The following is a 20,346-nucleotide window of genomic DNA, read 5'->3' as shown; positions in this document are numbered from 1 at the left end:
CCATATTTCCTGACACCATGTTGAATACATCCTGGGTTAAGTATTCCCCACTCATTCAGCCATGCCTTCATGCTGAGCACAGAACTCATTACAAATATCTAGGTTTTTAATAAGGTGAATAGGTCATTGGAAAAGAATGTCTTTTGGCTTGCAGACTCATGTGCAGTAAGTCCCTGTCCCCGACTTATGAACATTCAAGTTCTGAGCTGTCATAGATATGAATGGATCTTGAATTACAAACATTCCTAAATGTGAACAAATTGCGGAAGTAGCTCCTGTGTCTGCCAGACATTGTCCTGGTTGTGCTGCTGTGAGCTCACTGTATAGTGTGATAGTGTACAGTAGTACGGGGCTCAGTCAGAGCCCAGGATGTCTGGAAGCAAAAGGAAAAGCAGTAGTGATGTGGAGGGGACTGCTAGGAAGCACAAAGCAATATACATTATATATTTGTGTCAAAGGTGTATAAGACTCACTTTGTTGGACTTAGGAATGAATCCGATTTATGAATGTTCTCCCAGAACGGAACTCATTCGTAAGTCAGGGACTTACTGTATTTATAGCTCTTTGTTGGCCCAATAAAGGACATCGCTTCGATTTTACCTATGAAGATACTAATTAGCAAATAATAATTCTAAGCAAGTGTAGTAAAGGTTATTCATTGGGCCTTTGTGAGTATTTTAAATTTTCTCTCATTAATAATGATCTCTGAATAAATTTTAAGAGACTAGCTTCTACAGAGGAGAAGAGATTTATCAGCATATATAATTGGATGTCATGTGCTAATTACCTTACTGCTCCGTAATCTAACCAACCCAAGGCCTTCTGTCCAAGAGGACCAAAGGGCTCCATGTGCCATATTGGAAAATGGACAATTTCCTTCTTATATCCAGTAGTTGTATGAAGTGTTTCCTAAATACAAAGATGATTTTCATGTGCTTTTTCTGACCTGCCTCTCCCACTCCAGCTCCACTTTCTTCTCTAGAATATCATAACTGACCATGTTCATGACATCACATCTTAGTTTGAGCAAGAGTGAAGGAACTTTAAAATATCAGAATCATCTTTGTGGACACAGTGCCACCTTTTCTCTCTATCTTCCCCTAAGAAGAGGCTGTTTTCAAGGAACCAAGAGTACCAAAGGATGAAACTCATAGTCTTTCCTATAATCAGCCTCATCTGGTTCTTTGCAAATAATGGAAATGGACTTGTGACATTCACAAAAGGGTTTTATTTTTAAACTTTTGTGGGAATCTTGGGAAGTCTTTCTTTACTTTTCATTTGGCTCTCTTGAAAGATCAATTTCCTTATTTCTGATCAGTATTATCTTTTCTATACTCTAACTTGTTTGCAAACTTGTAACATGGCTGGTATCTTTTAAGGGGAGTGTCGGCTGATGAAGCATAGACTGGGCCCGGCCTCCCTTCTGGCACTAGGTTTAAGCTCAGGCATGAAAGCTTGGAAAATAGGATCAAACATTTCATGAGTTAGTAATGGGCTGGTCATTGTTCTGATTGCTGGTTCCAGTACCCTCTGTCTAAGACAATGACACCTCTGCAAAAGCTAGCCATAGATTTGCTCTATTAGGTTGAATATTGAAAGGATTTTTCTAGATCAAAGCAGTCTAATGTCATCAATGTAATATGGTTCAATGTAATACCTATCTTGGTCTCTAGTCCACTGACTGGCAGTATCAGCATCCCCTGGGGATTCATTAGGAATACAAATTCTCAGAGCCCATCCCAGACCTACTACATCAGAATCTCTGGTACTGGGTAAGGATCTTTTTACCAAGATCCCCAGGAGATTCTTATACACCCTGGAGTTCCTTTAAACCACTATGTTAATAGTCAGTTTCTGTCCTTGAAGGCCGCCTTCTCAGTTCCTTGATTGTGTGGTTTATACAGCTTCTCCTACAATGACGATTCCTTGTTAAGAACAAATATTTCCACTAGCATTGTTGAGCCAGGAACGATACATTTTGACAAGAACAAATATGAATCCTTTTGCTATTATGTACAATCTGTGCATACGATCACTTAAACTGTAATGATTTCTGTCTCTTTCCCAAGCAACTCCCACTCTAGTGTCTGGTGTTTTTAAAAGGAAATACCCCAGTGCCATATACCTATATATAAGATGCTAGTCTACTCCCCATCCCTTGATTAGGGAGCTGGATCATGAGGTAAGCACCCTCTTGATAACCTCTGCTGCAAACCAGGGTGAAAAGAGAGATATCTTCATGCTAAGAACAGTGAGATTTCCAGTCTGGCCCATGGCGCATTTATAGTCAATGAAGAGTGTGACCTAGATGAAGTTTTTCAAAGAGATATATTCATTGCAGTATATTTTATAAATTGGAACTAATCTAATGTCCAATGATGGGAGAGTAAATAAACTACAGGATATTTATGTGGTGAAATATTATGCAGTTCTTAATAAGTATTGTTTCTGAAGAATTTTATGAAGAATTTTGATTCAAAATGGAAAATTATTTTTAAAGAGCAGTATTTACCAGGTATATATATATATCAACTACATAAAAATGCACCTGAAGAAAATTGCTTGGAAACATGGTGATCACCTAACAGTGGCCTTAGGTGACAGGATTATGAGTGGCTTTTCTCTTGGGTTTTTTTTTAGACATTTTTCTTAACTTTCCACAGAATGTATTATTTTTTTAGTGGCAGTAGGAATAGAAACCTTCAAAAATTATATTTTTCTAAGTCGCTCTGTGTGTGTGTGTGTGTGTGTGTGTGTGTGTATGAGAGAGAGAGAGAGAATTTTTATCTCCATAGCTTTTTTACTTCCTACATAAAAGACATGTAATATATACTTGAAAGAAAGAATAAGTGAATGAATGAATGCTTGACCATGAACTTTTGGATGACAGAGATCCTGTCTTAGATGTCTGTGTGTCGCCTTGTTCCCAGCCCAGAGCTTTGCCAAAGTAGCTGCTCAATACAAGTGGGTGAGTGTGAATGAATGTCTAGACTTCTCAGGCTGATAGACATGTCAAATTTATTTAATAAATTTTTCTGCTTAAAATCAAGTTAGTACTGCACTAAGTCAGTGCTGTCTATAAGCTAGAGGGGCTTCTAAAACATTTAGGTTTCAGAATGTGTTCTGTTTCTGTGAGATCATGCCCTCTTCTACTCATTCCCCCACCCCTTCATTTTTTTCTTTCTTCTTTTTGCTGCCACACTCCCCTTTCCACCCTCCTCCCTAGCCTGTTTGGATAATATACTCTGTCCCCTCTCTAGACTCCTGTGGTTGAGAATCCTGCCTTTATATGTAATTTGAATGTCTTCTTTTGTGATTCTGTGGATAAATAAACCCATAGTCCGCATAAAACCCCACTTGAGCTACTTGTGCCAATTTCATTTCCCTGCCAAACTCTATAGGGAGTTATTAACAAACAACAAAAACAATCAGACACCTTTTCTTTAAGGATTTACATGGGGTAGTGCCTTCCATTGCCAGGGATATAAAGTAAAATGTGACTTCCCTTGACACAGGTGTATGGATGTGGTTGCAAAACTAAGGTCAGGTACGTGGCAAGGTAATTAGCCATCTAGGGTAGCCTGTGAGCAGTGCAAAGGTGAAGTGGAGACCAGTGAACACCCCAGCAGCTCAGGGCGCATGGGAGCTGGCAATGGAAGGGTTTTGTTGGAGATGAATATTGGAGGATGGATGGGTGGATGGCAAGAGGTGGAGATATTCCAGGTATGCGAGCCAACCGGGGCAACTAAATGGAGCCTTTCTTTTCCCCTGAACCAATCCTCTTCTCAGTTGTTTAGTCTAGAAATCTTAGAATGTGAAGAGAGAGGACACAGGAAAGGAAAGGAGTTCTGACATATTTCATAGATCGAATGCCTACATGTTACCCAGCTTTGTACCTTAAACAGGAAGGGAGAAAAGGGAATTTGTTTTTCCATCCCCATAACAAAGATTTTCCACCAGTATTACTTTTCTGTGATAACATGTATACTCTAAGCCTCCACATAGCCAGAGTTGCTTCTGCTAAATGGGCAAGGCCCTGCCTTGCAGCCTGAATACCCTCTGAGCAGATCTTGGCAGGGGTTCCCTTCATGGCATCTGGGTTCTATGAAGGAACACAGAACAAACTTTGGCATCACGGCATGGCTGGTTCATCCCAAGGTTTGTTGCCCGGGCTGAAGTGCTTCTGGAATCCTGAAATAAAGATGGCTGGTTTCAAGGAGAGCAGGTGAAGAGTGTTTTATTCCCTGAAAGACAACCTGATAAATGTTGTTCTTAGATAGCCAGTAAGGACAGAGAGACAGGAAAGGCCAGTCAAGGGAAGTACATGGAGCCAGAGGCAGGAGATGTGGGCTTTAGTTTTTGTCAAAACACAGCAATTTGATTTTGGATCAAATCTTTGGACCTGGGTTTTTCATCAGAAAATAGAGGGGCTGCCTCAACCGTGGCTTTAACAGTGTGTTCACAGCTACCTAGAGGAAGAAATGCATTTTTATATCTTAACCAAGCATACACATGTGATAGAAACAATAAATAATAGCTTCACAAAACAATACAGTCCAGTTGAGTATTTTTTTATTCTACTCTATTCTATTTCATTGTTTTTTAAAATACTAGCCTTGACCTGCTGAATGGATTTCACAACCCACTAATGGGTTGTGCCCTGTAGTCTGAAAAAAAACACAGAACTCCATAATTGCCCAGATCCCTTCCAGCAGTAAAATCTAATGACTCTGCTGCCTAAAGGAGTTTTCTTAAAACAATTGCCAAACTGTGACAGATGATTATGCGCTTACATTCTGTAGGAAGAGCATGGTGTAGAACATGGCAACCAAATGACCTGAAGATAAACAAGTGAATTATAGACTGCTCCAAAGGAGAATATATAGTACTGCAATTCTGACAATGACTTGCAGAGTTAAATGCTGCCCCAGTCAACAGATATTAGGATTGGGGACACTGGACCTGTCAAAAAGTCACAGGCTCCCCAGTTATGTACAACTTTCTTCCCAGTTTCCAGAATGTAAGACTCCCAAAGAGCGGTCTGTATTGCTTCATCTTTGTCCCACCAAGAAAAAAAGAGAAGACAGGAAAGGGGGGGGGGGAGAGAAGAAAGGAAGGAAGGAAGGAAGGAAGGAAGGAAGGAAAAGAAAGAAACATGGAGCGCTCCAGGCATTCCTGTTTTGAACTTGGACCCTGATCTGATCCTTCTTTTGTTTCCAGTGTAGGAAAGAAAACAAATACTGATTAATCTGTGACATGCCAAGAACTTATCATTTCATTAGAGGCTCAGAAACACTACGATGGCTGTGTAATTCCCATTTCGCAGAGCAGGGGACAGACCCAGAGAGTTCAGTGACTGGCTCTGGATCCCACCATTCCTCCGATTAATCCCCATTTCTCCCCCCAGGCCCAGGGTCTTTCCACCAACCCGTCCTGCCATCCTTTTAATACAGTCTTTCCAGGTGGATTTTGGTGACTGGTAGAAAGCAGAGGCATCAATCAGAGCAGGACAGGACTCAGGGGTCAGAAGTTCTCTACCCTTCATTTGTAAAGATGAGGGGCCAGAGTGCTAGGAATGTTGGAACACCTGCACAAAGCCAGGTGGTGGCAGAACTGCAAAGAGAATGCAGGTTTCTGGTAGTCTTTCCACGGGAGACAACAACAACAGGAACAGGAATACTTCAACAGCCCTCTGGGTGTAGGAAGCATCATTTTAAGAAGTTGGGGAAAAAATTCTGTGGAAAAAGACATTCTAGATTTTTTTAGTGTACAAATAAATGCACAGACATGTTCTATTCTATAGGTGTTAGAATGTTTTAAGGCAGTGAAATTTGTTAGAAAACCTAGGTCTTTCTGCTGCTGAGGGATGTACATTAGGTGCTTTGTCCACAGTGGGAGGAAGTCTGAATTATCGTGCTCCTAGAGAAAAGGAAGCCCAGCTCGAGTAGTGTTGGGAAAGCGGGCTCTGGCTTTGGACTACTCTGCAGGTGGCAGGAGCTGTGGTGGTTCTTGCTGTCCCTGTACACTAACTTGTTCTCTCCTCCAAGCTGCAGTGCAGAGCAGGCAAGGGGGCTGGTTGCCAAGGACAGAAGAGGAGGAGGGAGCGAATGGTTTCACTTGGTGAAATCCCATCCCTATCCTCAGCCCATCTGAGAACTCCTGCAGCAGCAGCAGCACACTGAGTAGATTTCTATTCTGCTCACCAAGCTAATGGCTTCTGAGAATTGGCTTCAGCATAGCAGGGAGCCCAGGAGCAACCTGGCTAGGTGTCTGTGACACTGACTACATCAGATGCTTACTAATGTATTCGTGTGAATACTCCTTGCTGCTTTCTATCACGAGCTGTCAGAAGGGATGGTTTTTATGTGTTCTTAGCCAAAAGGCTGCGCAATAGGGGTGGCTGTGATGAATAGAAGAGTAGGAAGAAAGAGTGGCAAAGGTGTGTGTGGGCAAATGTATCCTGTAGGCACTTGAAGAATATTTTTAAGAATTTCTTCCCTCCCTTGAAGGTAAAAATTCCTTTTCTAAGTTGCTTGGCACATTTTTTTTTCTGAAATTTTCATCACATACAGCATTAAACTTTGATTTCAGCTGTCATGTCCTCCCTTTTAAGTTCTTAAGAGCCTGAGAGAAGGAAGGAGTTGCAGGGGGAGAAAGCCAGGGGCACGGGTAGAGACTGGAGGTAGGGGGCTATCAAAGAAGGGGGCCAATAGGGAAGGATGGAGGGGGTGAAGGGAGGGCAGGGGAATGGGGAAAAATAAGAACTAAGATACATCATGTACAGGTACAAGCACCCAATGATAAATGTAAATGTATTGTATACCTAAAATGCACCAATAAAAGAATTGTTTTAAAAGGGAGGGTCAAGAATAAGTATTTTGCATTCTTGCCAGGGATAATAAACTTTAGGACAGCAAGAAGTTCATGAGGCCAGGAAAGGTAGAATCAACGAAGTACCAATCCAAGCAGAGCAGAGAGCTTTTCGGGGCTGGAGAAGCTTGGGGTGACCTTATATTTGTTCCTGATTTCTACTCCTCCCCAATAGTTCCTAAACCCACGCCCCCTCCTGCTCTTAGAAATGAAAATGAGCCTGATCAGGGCTGGGGATTTAGCTCAGTGGTTCTGCCGCCTGCTTTGCAAGCACAAGGTTCCAAGTTCGAGCTTGATCCCCAGTACCAAAAATAAATAAATGAATAAAAAAGAAATGGGCCTGATCTTTCCAAGAGAGTGTCAGCCACTAGTTTTCCTCAGTGTCTAAATCAGCTCATTTCCAAGGAGCCCAGTGAACTATCTCCATGCTTTTAATACAGCACTACGAATCAAGATCTCGACAATTCCATTATTTCCAGGGTTTGACAGGGGAATGAGCTATGAGCAGTCTAGAAAGACTTTTCACTACCTTGTGAACATTCCCTATGATGAGGTTTTCTTTCAGCAGTTGGGTTTTGTGGTATCTGCTTGCGGTGGTATTTGTCTTTCTGGAATGTAACAAATCTTCCCAGCTTCCGGTTAGGCACTCAGGATCCTGGAAGATTGACTCAGTTCTTGGTTATACCTAACACTACAGATAACACAGAGAGTGGCAGCTCGGAATCCTTTGCTAGGATTTGTCAATCTGGCAGAAAGCCCACTCTTCCTCTCCCCACCCTAATTACCTTTAGCTTAAGCAAACTTATTTCAGTATTGGTTTGGGAAAGAGAAGCCTGGAAACCAACAGAGATGGTCTCTAATCCTAGATTTTGTACTTACTAGGTGTATGACTTTGTAAACATACTTACTTGCTCTTAGCTTCTGTTTCCTAATCTATAAAAAGGCCAATGCTTTCCTCTTTGAGTACAGCGAGGGCTCCCTGATACTGAGTGGAGCGCACCTGACTTAGGGTTTGGTGTATGGTCAGAGATCCTCTTAGGAGCTCATAATCTTAGGTGGGAAAAATGATACATGTACATAGGCCTTTTCCTGTTGTGGAGGATAAGATAAAACGTACAACTCTATCTCCTATTGTAACCCTTGCCATTGTTTAGCCCCTTCATGGAGAGCAGTAGCATTAGGGAGGAGATGACAAGTGACTGACTCTAGATTGCTATATTCACTTTCTATTATTATTTCTATTACTGCATGATAAATTTGTGCAAACTTAGCAGCTTAAATCAACACTCATTTATTATCTCTCAATATCTGTGGGTCATGAGTCTGACTGAGTTAACCATGTCCTCTGCTCAGAGTCTCACTGGGCTGAAAATCAACGTGAGATCTGGGGCTCTAGTCTCATAGGCTCAGGAGCCTCCTTTAAGCTCTTCTGTTATTGGTAGAATTCAGTTCCTTGAGATTATAGGACTGAGACCCTCCACGTCTAGAGGCTATGTACCATTTCCTGCCACTTGGAACATGGTGCTTTGTTTTTTTTATGACCAACAAGAAAAGTGTCTCTGATGCTTCTTGTCTTTTTTAAAGGCTCACCTGATTAGGCCAGACCCATCCATGATAATACTTTCTCTCTTGCTGAACTCAAAGTCAACTGAGAAGGAATCTTAAAATTCTTTGTCATGTACTATAACATAAGTCATAGGTTCTACCCATACCCGAGGAGGAGAGGATTACATAGTTTAGGTACTTGAGAGGGCAGGGGTCTTAGGGACCACCCTAGAATTCTACCTACCACAGAAGGGCCCCTAGATGTATTCACATAAACATAGAAAAAACTGTCTTGCTTATATAGATTCCATTTTTACAAGAACAAAGATTACCAGAGGTACTAACTAAGCTTGCTATTGTGCATGGTTTATGCACAGTGAAATTGTGAAAGTGGAAGCAAAGGGGTTTGTGTTAGTCGCTTCCTTGTTGCTGGGACAAAATAGACAACCCCCACATGAGAGGTTTATTTTGGTTAACAGTTTCAGAAATTTTAGTCTGTGGTTGGCAGGCTCAAACACATAAACGGCATGGTGGAAGGGCCTGCCATGGAGGAAAACGCCTCACATCCTGGCAACTAGGAAGCAGAAAGAAGGAAGGGGCCAGGGAGGGCGATACCCTTCCAAATCACAGCCCCCAATGACCTGCCTCTGAAATAAGCTCCACCCCCAACAGCAAATCAGCTATAAGCTCAACAGTGGACCAATCCAAACCATAACAGGGGTAGAGGGAAGCTGAAGATGTAGGGTAGGCTTGCAATGGCAGTGACACCACAGACTTATGAATGAATAGATTCCACTTGGGCTGCACTGTTACTTAGGAAAAGAAATTGATTTTAAATGATGGAAAATGGCACAGTTTTCCCAGAAAGAGCTCCAATAGTGCCTGTCTGTCTGTCCCCAGTGGTCATATAATACTAGCTAATGCTCTGCAACCAGAGGACTGGGAACCAAGGCATGAAAGTTTTCCTTCCCTTTCCATCCCTAAGAGCTAGACACCACTGTGGCAACTAATGAGTGAAATGCTCACCTGCTTCTGCATGACAGAAATCCACTAGAGCTACTCAGTAAGGAAGGAAACAGAATTTGGACAGGAAAATGTGAGGACACCTAGTCCTGAAAGCTGTCATTGTGAAGATTGCTTCTTCCCAGGAACCATGCCTTGGCCACTCATACTGAACTCATGTGTTCATTCTTGCATCTGTGAATCATGATAGCAGGCAGTTTAGCAGCCTAGAAATTCTGTGCTGGCTTGCCCAGAACGTCCAGTAGGAATGTGTTTGGGACACCAGCAGAGGAGTGACAGTAAAAATAGTACTTTTCTTTTTCATGTAGCTTGATATTTAATATTTGCTGATGAGGAAAACATTGTACTGAGCTTCTTTATGATGTACTAATTTATTCTGAAATTTGGAATTATTTACAACAAAAAGAGGTGGAAGAAGAGTGGGGACTATACTCTTTTTGGTGTTTAGGGCCTCTAGAGTCCAGAGGTCTTAGACTATCCCTAAGATGGGAATTGAATAATATTACAACAGGGAGAAAGTGCTGGAGGGCTTTTCTTCTAACCCATTGCTTCCATTCAGAACTACATATAAATCATTTTCACACAGTGCTACAAAACACATGCCTCCAGAGGGTAGGGATTTCTCTATGTTTTGTTCTGTGCTGTGTCCTAGCACCTAGCACTGTGACTGGAACTAATACCTAGTTGGAAATACTCCATAGACAGATGGATAGATAGATATTTCCATTGTCAACAGTCTCTTCTCTTCTTCCATGTTACACAATTCCTTTGACTACCACAAGATCCCAAGGCATCATCAAAAAACATTTTCTGTTTTTCCAACTTTCCTGATGATAAAAATAACCTCAGGGTACTTTTAAAAAATACAAATTATCAGGACTCTGATGGAAATTCTGATTCAGGGAGTCTAGGTAGGAGCCGAGGATTCTACCTTTTGGATAAGCACACCAGAGCACTCTTTTCTTAAGGCCAGCATTAAGATAAATAGCAGGAGCTCAGCCCTTCCCCACACGAAGACTGAGGAGCCATGGACATTTGACCTGCTTTCTGAGCGGTGTCGAAGGCAACACTCTGAGCTTCTGGCCAGCAGTGCTGAGGGAATGAGGGGCTGTAAGAGCCTTCTGGTCTACCTCCAGTCACCTGGGCTCAGCCCTGCATCCCGAAGCCCCTCTACTTCCAGCATTGCCCACTCTTCCACAGGCAAACTTTCTGTTCTGCCCTCTCTCCCATCTGTCTCCAGCACATGAATTCACAGGCATCTCTGTTGGGTTTGGTGATGACGACGACTTCGACCCTGTTGGCTGTGAGTTGCACCTCTGCTGTTCCAGCCACTGAACCAAAACATTCCCGGGGGGCAGGGTTAAATGAGGCTCTGTCTTTAGAGCTGCCCCTCCTTTCCACAGGAGAGGAGAGCTCTAATCCAGATCTTCCCTTCCCCTTATACACCCACTCCCTCTCCCACTCCCACTGTCCCCTAAGGTCTGAAAAGATTGGCTTCTGCCTTACTGATTCCTCCTAGGGTTTCTTGTCCCCAGGACTCAGTGACCCCTGGCCGGTTCACCAAGCACTCAGTTTCCCAGGAGAAGGTTGAGGTTATAGAGCTACCTGAGAAAGAAAAATTTCTGCCTTTCCTTCTTGGCTCCATAGAACTCTCCCCTTTAAAGGCTCCCCCTACCCAGTGAGCTAGTCCTGCAGTCTTCAACCTCTGAGCTTGAATCCTTGAACACTAAACACCAAGGAAGAATAAACCCAGGTCAACAAAAGTAATCTTCTGGTTAGCTGAAGGTGAGAGAATATAAGAGACTATTTATAATGATGTTAGAGCTGCATTTCCCAGTACAATAGCCACATATGGCTATTTAAATGTCAATTAATTAAATAAGATTAAAACTTCAGGTCTGCACTCACTACAGCCACATTTCATTTTCTTAATGGCTTATGTGTCTAGTAGCGACCATATTGTACAGCATAGCTGTAGAGACCTGCATCATCACAGAAAATTCTGTTGGACAAAGCTGTTTTAGAGGCATGGTGTTTTCTCCTTGATTCTGTCCATGTGCTATTTCTTCACATCATTAGAAATGTGTCTTTTTTTTCTACTGGCAATTTTTGTAGTTTTGATGCATTATTCTAGAAGAAAAAAAACACTATCGAAGATTGCATTAGAAAACAAAACCTAAAATAACTGTAGAACTTGGTGGGGAGGGGAAATTAATCACCAAAAGATTGTATTTCCCCCAGTTTTTCTCTGTCTATGAGAGTATCTCCCAACCAAGTGTGGTGGTGCATGCTTATACTGTAGTCCTAGCATCGTGGGAGGCTGAGGCAGGAAGATCACAAGTTCAAGCCCCAGCCTGGGCAACTTATTGAGATCCTATCTCAAATTTAAGAGCAAAATCTTTTTTTTTTGTACCAAGGATCGAACTCAGGACCTTGCATGTGTGAGGCAGGTGGTGGCACCACTGAGCTCAAGTCCCAGCCTGGGCAACTTATTGAGATCCTATCTCAAATTTAAGAACAAAATCTTTTTTGTTTTGTACCAAGGATCGAACTCAGGACCTTGCATGTGTGAGGCAGGTGGTGGCACCACTGAGCTAAATCCCCAGCCCTTAAAAACAAAATTCGAAAGGGCTAAGGTTATATAGCTCAGTGTGAAGGCCCTAGGTTCAGTCCTCAGTACTGCCAAAAAAAAGTGTCTTCAATGGTTTTCCATTTTCTTTTCTGTTTTTTCTGAAGAGTATCTTGTTCTATGTAAATCCTCTCAAACTAAAATTTTATAGTAGACTTCAAAAAGAAAAGGATCAGAGAGAAGCCCAAATCCTGTTTGGAGCATGGGCTAAATAGTTGCTCAGAGTGCCCCTGAATCACACATAGGGAAAATGAAGGAAAGAAGCAGAAAGAGGGATGGGACGGAGTAGTGCAGTGGACCCAGGCCAGGAGTATGGGTCTGGCCAGTGGGTCTGGAGGGTGGCAGACTGGGCAGGTTCTCACCATTCCTGAGGCTGCCAGGCTGCCCAGTGCTCCTGAGTTCCTATGGGCAGCCATTTCCTACCCAGAATCCCCTGCTTCCTAGCACCTTCTTTCATACAGACTCATCTTCAACTTGTGGGGAACTCCATCCTAGAAGCCATTTGTCCATGAAGAAGACAGTAGAGCATTAAATGCTGGGTTGAGGGAAGGAGATCTTCCTTCCTTGAGCTTGGGTGAGATGCAAAAACCATGCTGTTGGCAGTTTCCTTCCCTTAATACCTATCACCCCATCATGGATTCTGGCTGTGCTCACTCTTCATGACAGCAGGAAAGTCAGCCATGCTTTGAAAGAGGGCAAGCAGTAGAGTCAGGAAGTGGAAGGGAAAATACAGAAACTCTGGGGCCAGGGTCTGCAAAGGACAAGGAGAAGGGCAAAGTATGGGCCAAAGTTCAGGTAGCAGGAGCAGCACAAAGAACCACAATTTTGAGGCCTTGGGGCCGGAAGCCTGGAGTGAGGGCAGCCTTTTCCACTCACCTGAGGCTGTCCTCAGCATTCTTGGAACACAGGACTCCCATTCCCACCCCACCCATAAGCGGGCAGGGACTTGTGGGGTTGATGAGCCAGTGTGCCAGAAGCCAAGGTGGAGAGGAAGGCAGATGGTGTGTTTGGGCCTCCCATCCCCCAGTTCAGAGGCGAAGGCTGTCCCTACCTATACTGTAAACTTCACCCTCTCTCCAGCCTTGAGTTAGTGTGAATGCTGCCATCTGCATCACCCCTCCACCCAGACTCCATTCCTGCTCCCTCTCCAGCCCAGACGTCACCAGTGCCCAATGTGAAACTTCTGATCTACAATGCCCTGTCTCCCTCTTTGTCTTGTAGCCGTCTCCAACCTGGACATCGAGAGTAAACTGAGTGTGTACTACCGCGCACCGTGGCAGCAGCAGAGAAACATCTTCCTCCCGGCCACCAGGCCATCCTGTGTGGAGGAGCTGCACCGCCATGCCCGGCAGAGTCTGCAAGCTCTGCGCAGAGGTAATGGAGCCCAGGCTTGGGGCTTTTCTGCAAGAGAACTCAGAGGTTGTCCTGTCCAAGGGTTCTCTGTCCCATCAGCCCCAATGCCCGCCTTTGTTATACCAAGCACTTTAAAGTGCTCCCTTTACTACCCTGGATGAAATCCATGGATACTGTAATCTACTTATACACATTTTAAAATTAGCATTACAGTCTAAATTTGATAATAGAGAGAAATTAAAACAAAAATTTATAGTAATATATATTTCAATATACGAATTCTCAGCCACAGCTACAATGGAAGATATAACAAAAGCAGTTAAATGTTTGTACCTATCAAAATAAGGTTAGCAGGAGGATCACAAGTTCAAGCCCAGCCTGGGCAATTTAGGGAGACCTTGTCTCAAAAGCAAAAATCAAAAGGGCTCAGGATGCAGCACAGTGACAGAGCACCCTTGAGTTTGATCCCTAGTACCAGAAAAAAAAAAGTTTGGATTAAATAAAGACAATCGGAAACCTTTTCAAATAAAAAGTATAGAAAAATGAAAGGACCCTGAGGGCAAGAAGACACCCCAATGCGACTGGTCTACTAAACAGATAGTAGGTGAGAGCAGAAAAGGTACTTTGCTTTATAATGAAAGGGAATTAGGTTTGACCCCGAAATAGGTCCTAGGCTTTTTCCCTATTAAAAGATACAGATGGGACATTTGAATATTGTGTGGGACTTGGGACATTTTCTCACTGACCGCCCCGTGCATTTCAGGGTGGCCGTCATGCATGGCTTCTGCCCATCCATTCAACAACCAGAACCAAAACCTGCAGGTTCTGTTGGGAACCAGTGAGCTAATCCGACAGCCCCATTCTACAGGGGAGTACATGGGGGCCTAGAGCAAGAGGGAAAATGGCTCAGGGTCACACACAACGGCATGGGTACAGTGTCAGGACCCAGACCTGAGCCTCTGAGCCCCCAGCCAGACCTCCTGTCCTCTTGGCCATACACTGCCCCACGGAAATAAATATTTACATTTCTCTCACAGTCCTGAGAGCACAGAGACAGGCACATAGCAGTCAAGGCAGGAATCCAGCCTTTTCTAACACTGGTTACTTTCCAGTACCTGAAAACCTTTCTAATTAAAATAAGGGGATTAAAAGTGAGCACTGTCCTTTTAGAGACCCCCAAATAGGGTACCAGAAGTTGGTATGCTAGCTTTTGGGACTTTTCGCTTCTTGCTATGGAGACAGATGGTGTCTACACATTCACTGTCTTTGTTCCAAATTCCCTTCATTCTTTGAAAGAATGGTATTGTGCATATTATGATATAAATAAAATATTCTACTATCATTATCAAGATAGAGAATAAAATTATATAAGTATTGTTTTCATCTTATTTTCTTCCACATTTATATGACTTCTGCCTTATCCTCAGCTTCTGTCTTTTTCGTGAAAGAGCTAACCTCCTATCCCAAAAGCAATTGTTTCTAAAAATTTCCTTGCTCATTAGTGGCAGACACGGTGACACTTGCAAGGAAGAGTGAGAATCAGTGGTCCTCTAGAAGTATCTCTGGCATACTTGCTATTTACTTCAACTTTACAGTTGGCTAAAAAAAATTCTTCAACCAAGTTTTAGTGCAAGCCACCTTCCGGAAATTTCCCTTTAAACTTTTGCCTTTCCTTTGCAGCCTGGATTATTAGCACCCTTCCTATGTTGCCTTGCCCACCTTTTCATCCTGCCACCTATAACCTTCTGTCATAACTAACCATTGTGGGCCTGTCTTCCACCATTCATCCATGAGCAGCTCAAGGGCAAGGGTAATATCGTATTAATTTATTTTATTCAAAACACTTAGCATATCGTAGGTCCTCAATGAAGGTGTAAGGAACAGAATAAAATTCTGCGGAAAACTGGTTGAGCCTTGAGGGCACAAGATGACTCCATAGGAATCTGATACTTCTTGCTAAATGCTTTCTCGGATCGTAGCATTAGAGAGCTTCAGTAACATTAGCCCTTTAGACGTAATTCTTTTTATCCTTTTATTATTATTAATCGGTCCTCCCTGCTTAGATTTTTACAGATTTGGCCAGATAACACTGAGCCACTCATAAGCTATCACATTTCACTGCTTTGTCAGGTTTGGACTTAATGGCAGAGCTGAAGAACAGCAAGTGCCAATATCAGTTTTCTCTGAACTTCCTCCTGGGGGGTGAGAGAGGGATATAGGGCCTCCTGGAGTTTGGAGAGAAGACTGGAGCTTCGTCTTGCCCTCCACAGATGGGCTTGTTTTGTGGTTGGCTCAATAGCAAATCTTGGGTGTAGTGGTTTTAATAGCACTGCAGAGAGCCATAAACAGGAATTATAGGCATCATAGAATTAAAAACATGCAGTGTAGAATTAAAATTAAAAAGTGTCCTTTTTTCCAACCTTGTCCAAGAAACACAGTCGCCGAGCAGGGTATTCATCAGCATGATCCACTTCTGCCATCTGGTGTTCATGAATAATATTGACCGCTCAGACGCCCCGGCCTTGGTCAGGACCACAGTGAGCCTCCCTCCCTGTAGCGTCTCTATTCGGACAGCTGGAGAAGCCTGGCTTCCACCAGGAAGGAGTACATAATGAAGCTCAGACAAGCGAGGCAGCAGTGGCTGCAGCTCTGTGCTTCTCGAGCTGGGAGACTGAGATTAAAACCTAGAAACCAGAAGCCTTTGTGATCTATTTAATAGCAAAACCTTTAACAAACTGTGTTCAAGGCCAGGCCTTGTGCTAGAGCCTAGGATTCAACGAGCAGTAAAGTCTGGTCTCTGTTCACAAGGGATTCCTGGTCTAGTGAGGGAGGTAGCAAGTCACCAGGTAAGCTCAGTACAGTGAGAGGGGGCTGAGGAAAGGTTCCTACCCCATCACACCACCACAGGCTTCAGGGACGGTGTCCCAGAGGAAGTGGCATCTAAATGGATTTCAAGTTATTTAGGATCCAATTACTTTTTTGCCTCTTCCTTAACAATTCTTTAATTCTCAGAGCCAGTAATCATTTTAAGTGATGCCATCTTTTATGTTCATAAAGCCAGGAGAGAGATTAATAAATGACTATAAAGAGATCATTATATTTTATATTTCTTTGCTGTTCAGGTTTCAGACTGAGATCTAAGTTTCCTTGGTCTAAGTGAATAAGGGCCAAGATCTTATTGCAATTGTGGGCTGTAGTAGACCTATGTTTTCCCTCCCTCACCACTAGCAAAAAGTATTATTAGGGAGCCATTAATCTGGCCTGCCTATCCCCAGCCTAGGGCAAAGGATAAAGAAGAAATATTTAAAATAGTGTGGGAGAGGAGCAATTGAATGGGAAGTCAAGTTGCTGTCTCCTTCTAATTCCTCTTCTCCTTGCAACTCCTCCTAACCAGTAACACCTGTATTCTGTTGTTCTTGGGAAATTTAAGAATGTAAAAGCATTTTCTTGTGCTACCCATTTAGGGAGACCACTGTTTGCTTGCAGAGAAAAATGAGGGTGGCACTGGAGGCGGGCACTTTTAACAAGGAACACATTTATCTCTAAACGTCTTCCTGATAAACACTGACTTTGGAGGCAGTGTAGCAAAGACCACCTACGTGCTTTTAAGGATTTTTTTCCTCTGGTTGTAAATGGAAGCCAACATTTTTTCAAAAGAATCCCAAGCAAAGAAAGATGTGGAATACGATCACATTTTCCTGACACAGATATTAAGTCAAAAGTTCAGGCAGTGAAGCCCACAGGCAGCCGAATCAGACCTGGATAGAAATCAGAAAGCATGAGAGTATTTAGTTCCTCATTTAGCATGTAGCACGTAGAATCAAGCAAATAAGGAAGGGGGCCAGCATTCGGGAGGCTGTCAGAACAAGCAGTGGAACCTAGAGAAGCACCTAGCAATGAGAGCACCATTATAAATACAGATGAATGTAGAATATAGAATGCATTTTTTCAAAAACGACTTTAATGACAGTGTTAATTCATTCTTTCAGTTGCTCAACACACATTTCTTGAAAATCTACTATGTCATAGGTGCTGCGGGCCCTATAATCAAAAGCTGAATAAATTATAGTCTCTGTCCTCCAGGGCCAACTTCTAATGGAAGAGGCTGACAGGGACGGTATTTTTTCAATATAAGAATCAAATAGGGCCTTTGGAGAAGGGGCATCTGATGTCACCAGAAAGGATCAACATAGTTAACTTTGTTTCCTAGCAGAAGTAAGAAAAATAAGCCCTGCCTTGTAAGTTGCCAGATACTCCATATTCTATGCTATCAAGGGTCAAAAATAAAAATAAATATCTTTTTATTTTATATTCATACTATAAATAAAACATAATCAAATAATGCCAAGCTCAAGAAGTCTTGCTCCAATGAATAAGATGTTAGAACCGTGTAGGGCCTGTAGGTCAAGCAGTGGTCACTGGAGCGGAGTCTGTACCACTGATAGCTCCACAGGGACTCACCCTCCCTGAATCTGTTTGGCATGAATGCCCACTAACTGGGGTTGTTGGGATGGTGTGAGTAAGAGCTTCAGAGAAGGGTCTTTGGCACATGGCAGTTGCTCAATAAATATGGGACATTATGATTATTATTGTGCATGTGCTGAATAATGCCTATTTTAAACAGTAGAAGGGCAGATTGAAAACTTGACTGTACCAATTTGTACCTTGGTCATGAGGGGGACTCTAGAGATTTCAGGCCCCGGCCACGATTGTAAACTAGATTGTGACAGATGGGCAGCCCTTAGTGTGGACAGAGATACCAGAAAGTTAAACTCTGTTCTTGGTATCTCAGTGATTCTTTGTGGTTCATTTGTTTGTTTGGTTGGTTTTATATTCTTATTAAGAAGTCAGGACCATTTCATCCCACATTTAGGTATTTCCTGGCTTTTCACAGTGGTAGCTTTATGATTGAGTCAGACAAATGTTGCCATTGGAATTGCCTTACTTTCTCCAGGAGACCAGGATTTCAAAGCCCTCTGAAGTTTGTGAGTGACGGGGCCGAGACGGCTGCAATGGTGTGCTAATCACCAGCTTTCTGAGAAAAGAATTTGTAAGATAAATAAATAAAGGACCTGATGTGTGGCCCTTGCCACACCATAGTCCATTTCCAGGTACCAGTAGTTGAAAAATGGGCTCTCACAAATTGCTGAATCCATAGCAGTCAGTCCCTCTGAGCCAGTGTGAGCTGGGTCCCGCACCCAGGCCAGGCAGCTTTGGTATGTCTGTGTTTACTTTCCTCTCTGGCACTGATGGCCAGCCAGCAAATCTTCCGCCATTGTTCTCAAGTTCTGTTTTTCTACTCATGTTGTTTTGAGATGAGGACCAAACATGGATCTCAGAAGTGAGCCATCTTATACATATCGGTAGTAAATGAAAGTTCAGTTAGGAACCAACTAGCTAGACTCATGAAAGCTCACTTTTTTATTTGTTCTTGGTACCGGGGATCGAACTTGGGACCTTGTGCTTGCGAGGCAGGTCGATGAACCACTGAGCTAAATCCCCGGCCCAGCTCACATTTTTTATAAACAGTCTTTTGTTAATATTCCTTATGGTGTGGGGGGCCAGAGAATTTGAAAATGCTAAGTGTACAGTGGACACTCAAGTTACGACTGGCCTGACGTGAACAACCTGGGTTTCGACTGGAATTTTATTCTTAACTTAGGAACAAAGTCTTGAGTTACAGCCCAAATGCCAGCTGCTTGTACTTCCAGATGGTCTCAGATGCAGATTGAACCCTTAAAGAGTTGTGGAAGGAACATGACAACATTTTCCCCTGCATGGGGTTCATTGAGAAATCCTGAGCCTGTGTCTCTTTAAGGACACTGAGATTTGCCCGTATACAGGAGAGAGACTTTGAAGACTGTGTAGAGGAGCCTGAGTTGACCAACTTGAGTTACAGCCAGCCCTCGAATGAATTGAGTTCATAAGTCAAGGGTCCACTGTATTTCAGTATCATTGCTTTTTCTGTCCTGTCAGAACACCGGAGCCGGAGTGATCGCCGAGAGCAGAGAGCTGCTGCACCCCTGTGCATAGCTGCACCGACACTGCCAGCCTACCCTCCAGCTCACACCCAGAGGAGGCGCGAGGTGAAGGACCGCCACTTCCTCACGGTAAGCTTGGTGGCCACTGGCAGCAAACGTGAGTTTGCCTTGGGAGTCAGTTTCCCCCTCCCATTGAGCGAAGCTGGGCTGGCTGAGAGAGCAAATCATGGGCACTTGGGAACAAGTGAACTTTCCCCTTTTAATTTCTGAAAGGAATGCCTCTTTTGGGGGGAATAGAATAGGTATTCAGGTATATTTTTAAATGAATGGTTGTACAATGCAGTGAAGCAATGATATTTCAGGACTCTAAAATCAGAAAACAAATTTACTTCATATCCCAGTTTTGCTTACAAGCTAAAAAATTTAGGGTGAGTTACTTACCTACCCAGCCTACAGTCCCCTCGTCTGTAATATGGAGGTGTCAATAGTATCTACCTTACAGGGCTTGAGTATTAAATGAGATAAGGCACATGCAGAGCTCAGCACAGTGATTAATTGACAGAGTAAGACTTCCTTAAATGTTAACCACAACTGCCACTATTATTATTATTACAGCAAGTGATAGCATAGCTCACTCAGTGGGAACATCTGGGAAGAACTTCAGTGATGTGGGAAATTACCATTTGAGGAAGAATCATGTGATTATTTCATGTTTAACCATTCTATAAAAGAGGCTCATTCTCCAGGATGACTTACTGCCTCAGTGACATGATCACTACTGGTGATTTCAACCTCATCCAGAGGGACACAATTGTAACTCAGCCTGACCCCTAAGTATAGATAACAGATATGGAGCCAAGCCTGCTCGGAATACCTGCACACACTTTCGACAGCCACTGTAAACATAGCACTCCCATGGTGCCTTCTGGAGCCTCAGTGTAGACA

At 43.1% G+C, this 20,346-nt stretch overlaps 1 protein-coding gene across 5 annotated transcripts in view; it reads left to right on the top strand.

The window, feature by feature from the left end:
- The window catches only part of Nhs (NHS actin remodeling regulator), a 334,206-nt gene that overhangs the window by 269,635 nt on the left and 44,225 nt on the right, over positions 1-20,346 (top strand). For all 5 annotated transcript variants that reach the window (XM_004866135.3, XM_004866134.3, XM_004866136.4 and 2 more), the window contains 2 exons: positions 13,289-13,441; positions 19,397-19,530. In XM_004866135.3, the coding sequence (XP_004866192.2) occupies positions 13,289-13,441; positions 19,397-19,530 (287 nt within the window). The remainder of the gene's footprint in view (positions 1-13,288; positions 13,442-19,396; positions 19,531-20,346) is intronic.

The sequence above is a fragment of the Heterocephalus glaber genome, unplaced genomic scaffold (assembly GCF_053883595.1).
Source record: "Heterocephalus glaber isolate CG9 unplaced genomic scaffold, H.glaber_assembly_v1.0 deba00001594, whole genome shotgun sequence".
NCBI classification, from domain to species: domain Eukaryota; kingdom Metazoa; phylum Chordata; class Mammalia; order Rodentia; family Bathyergidae; genus Heterocephalus; species Heterocephalus glaber.
The sequence above is the reverse complement of the archived record's forward strand: the minus strand, read 5'-3'. Positions and strand labels throughout refer to the sequence as shown.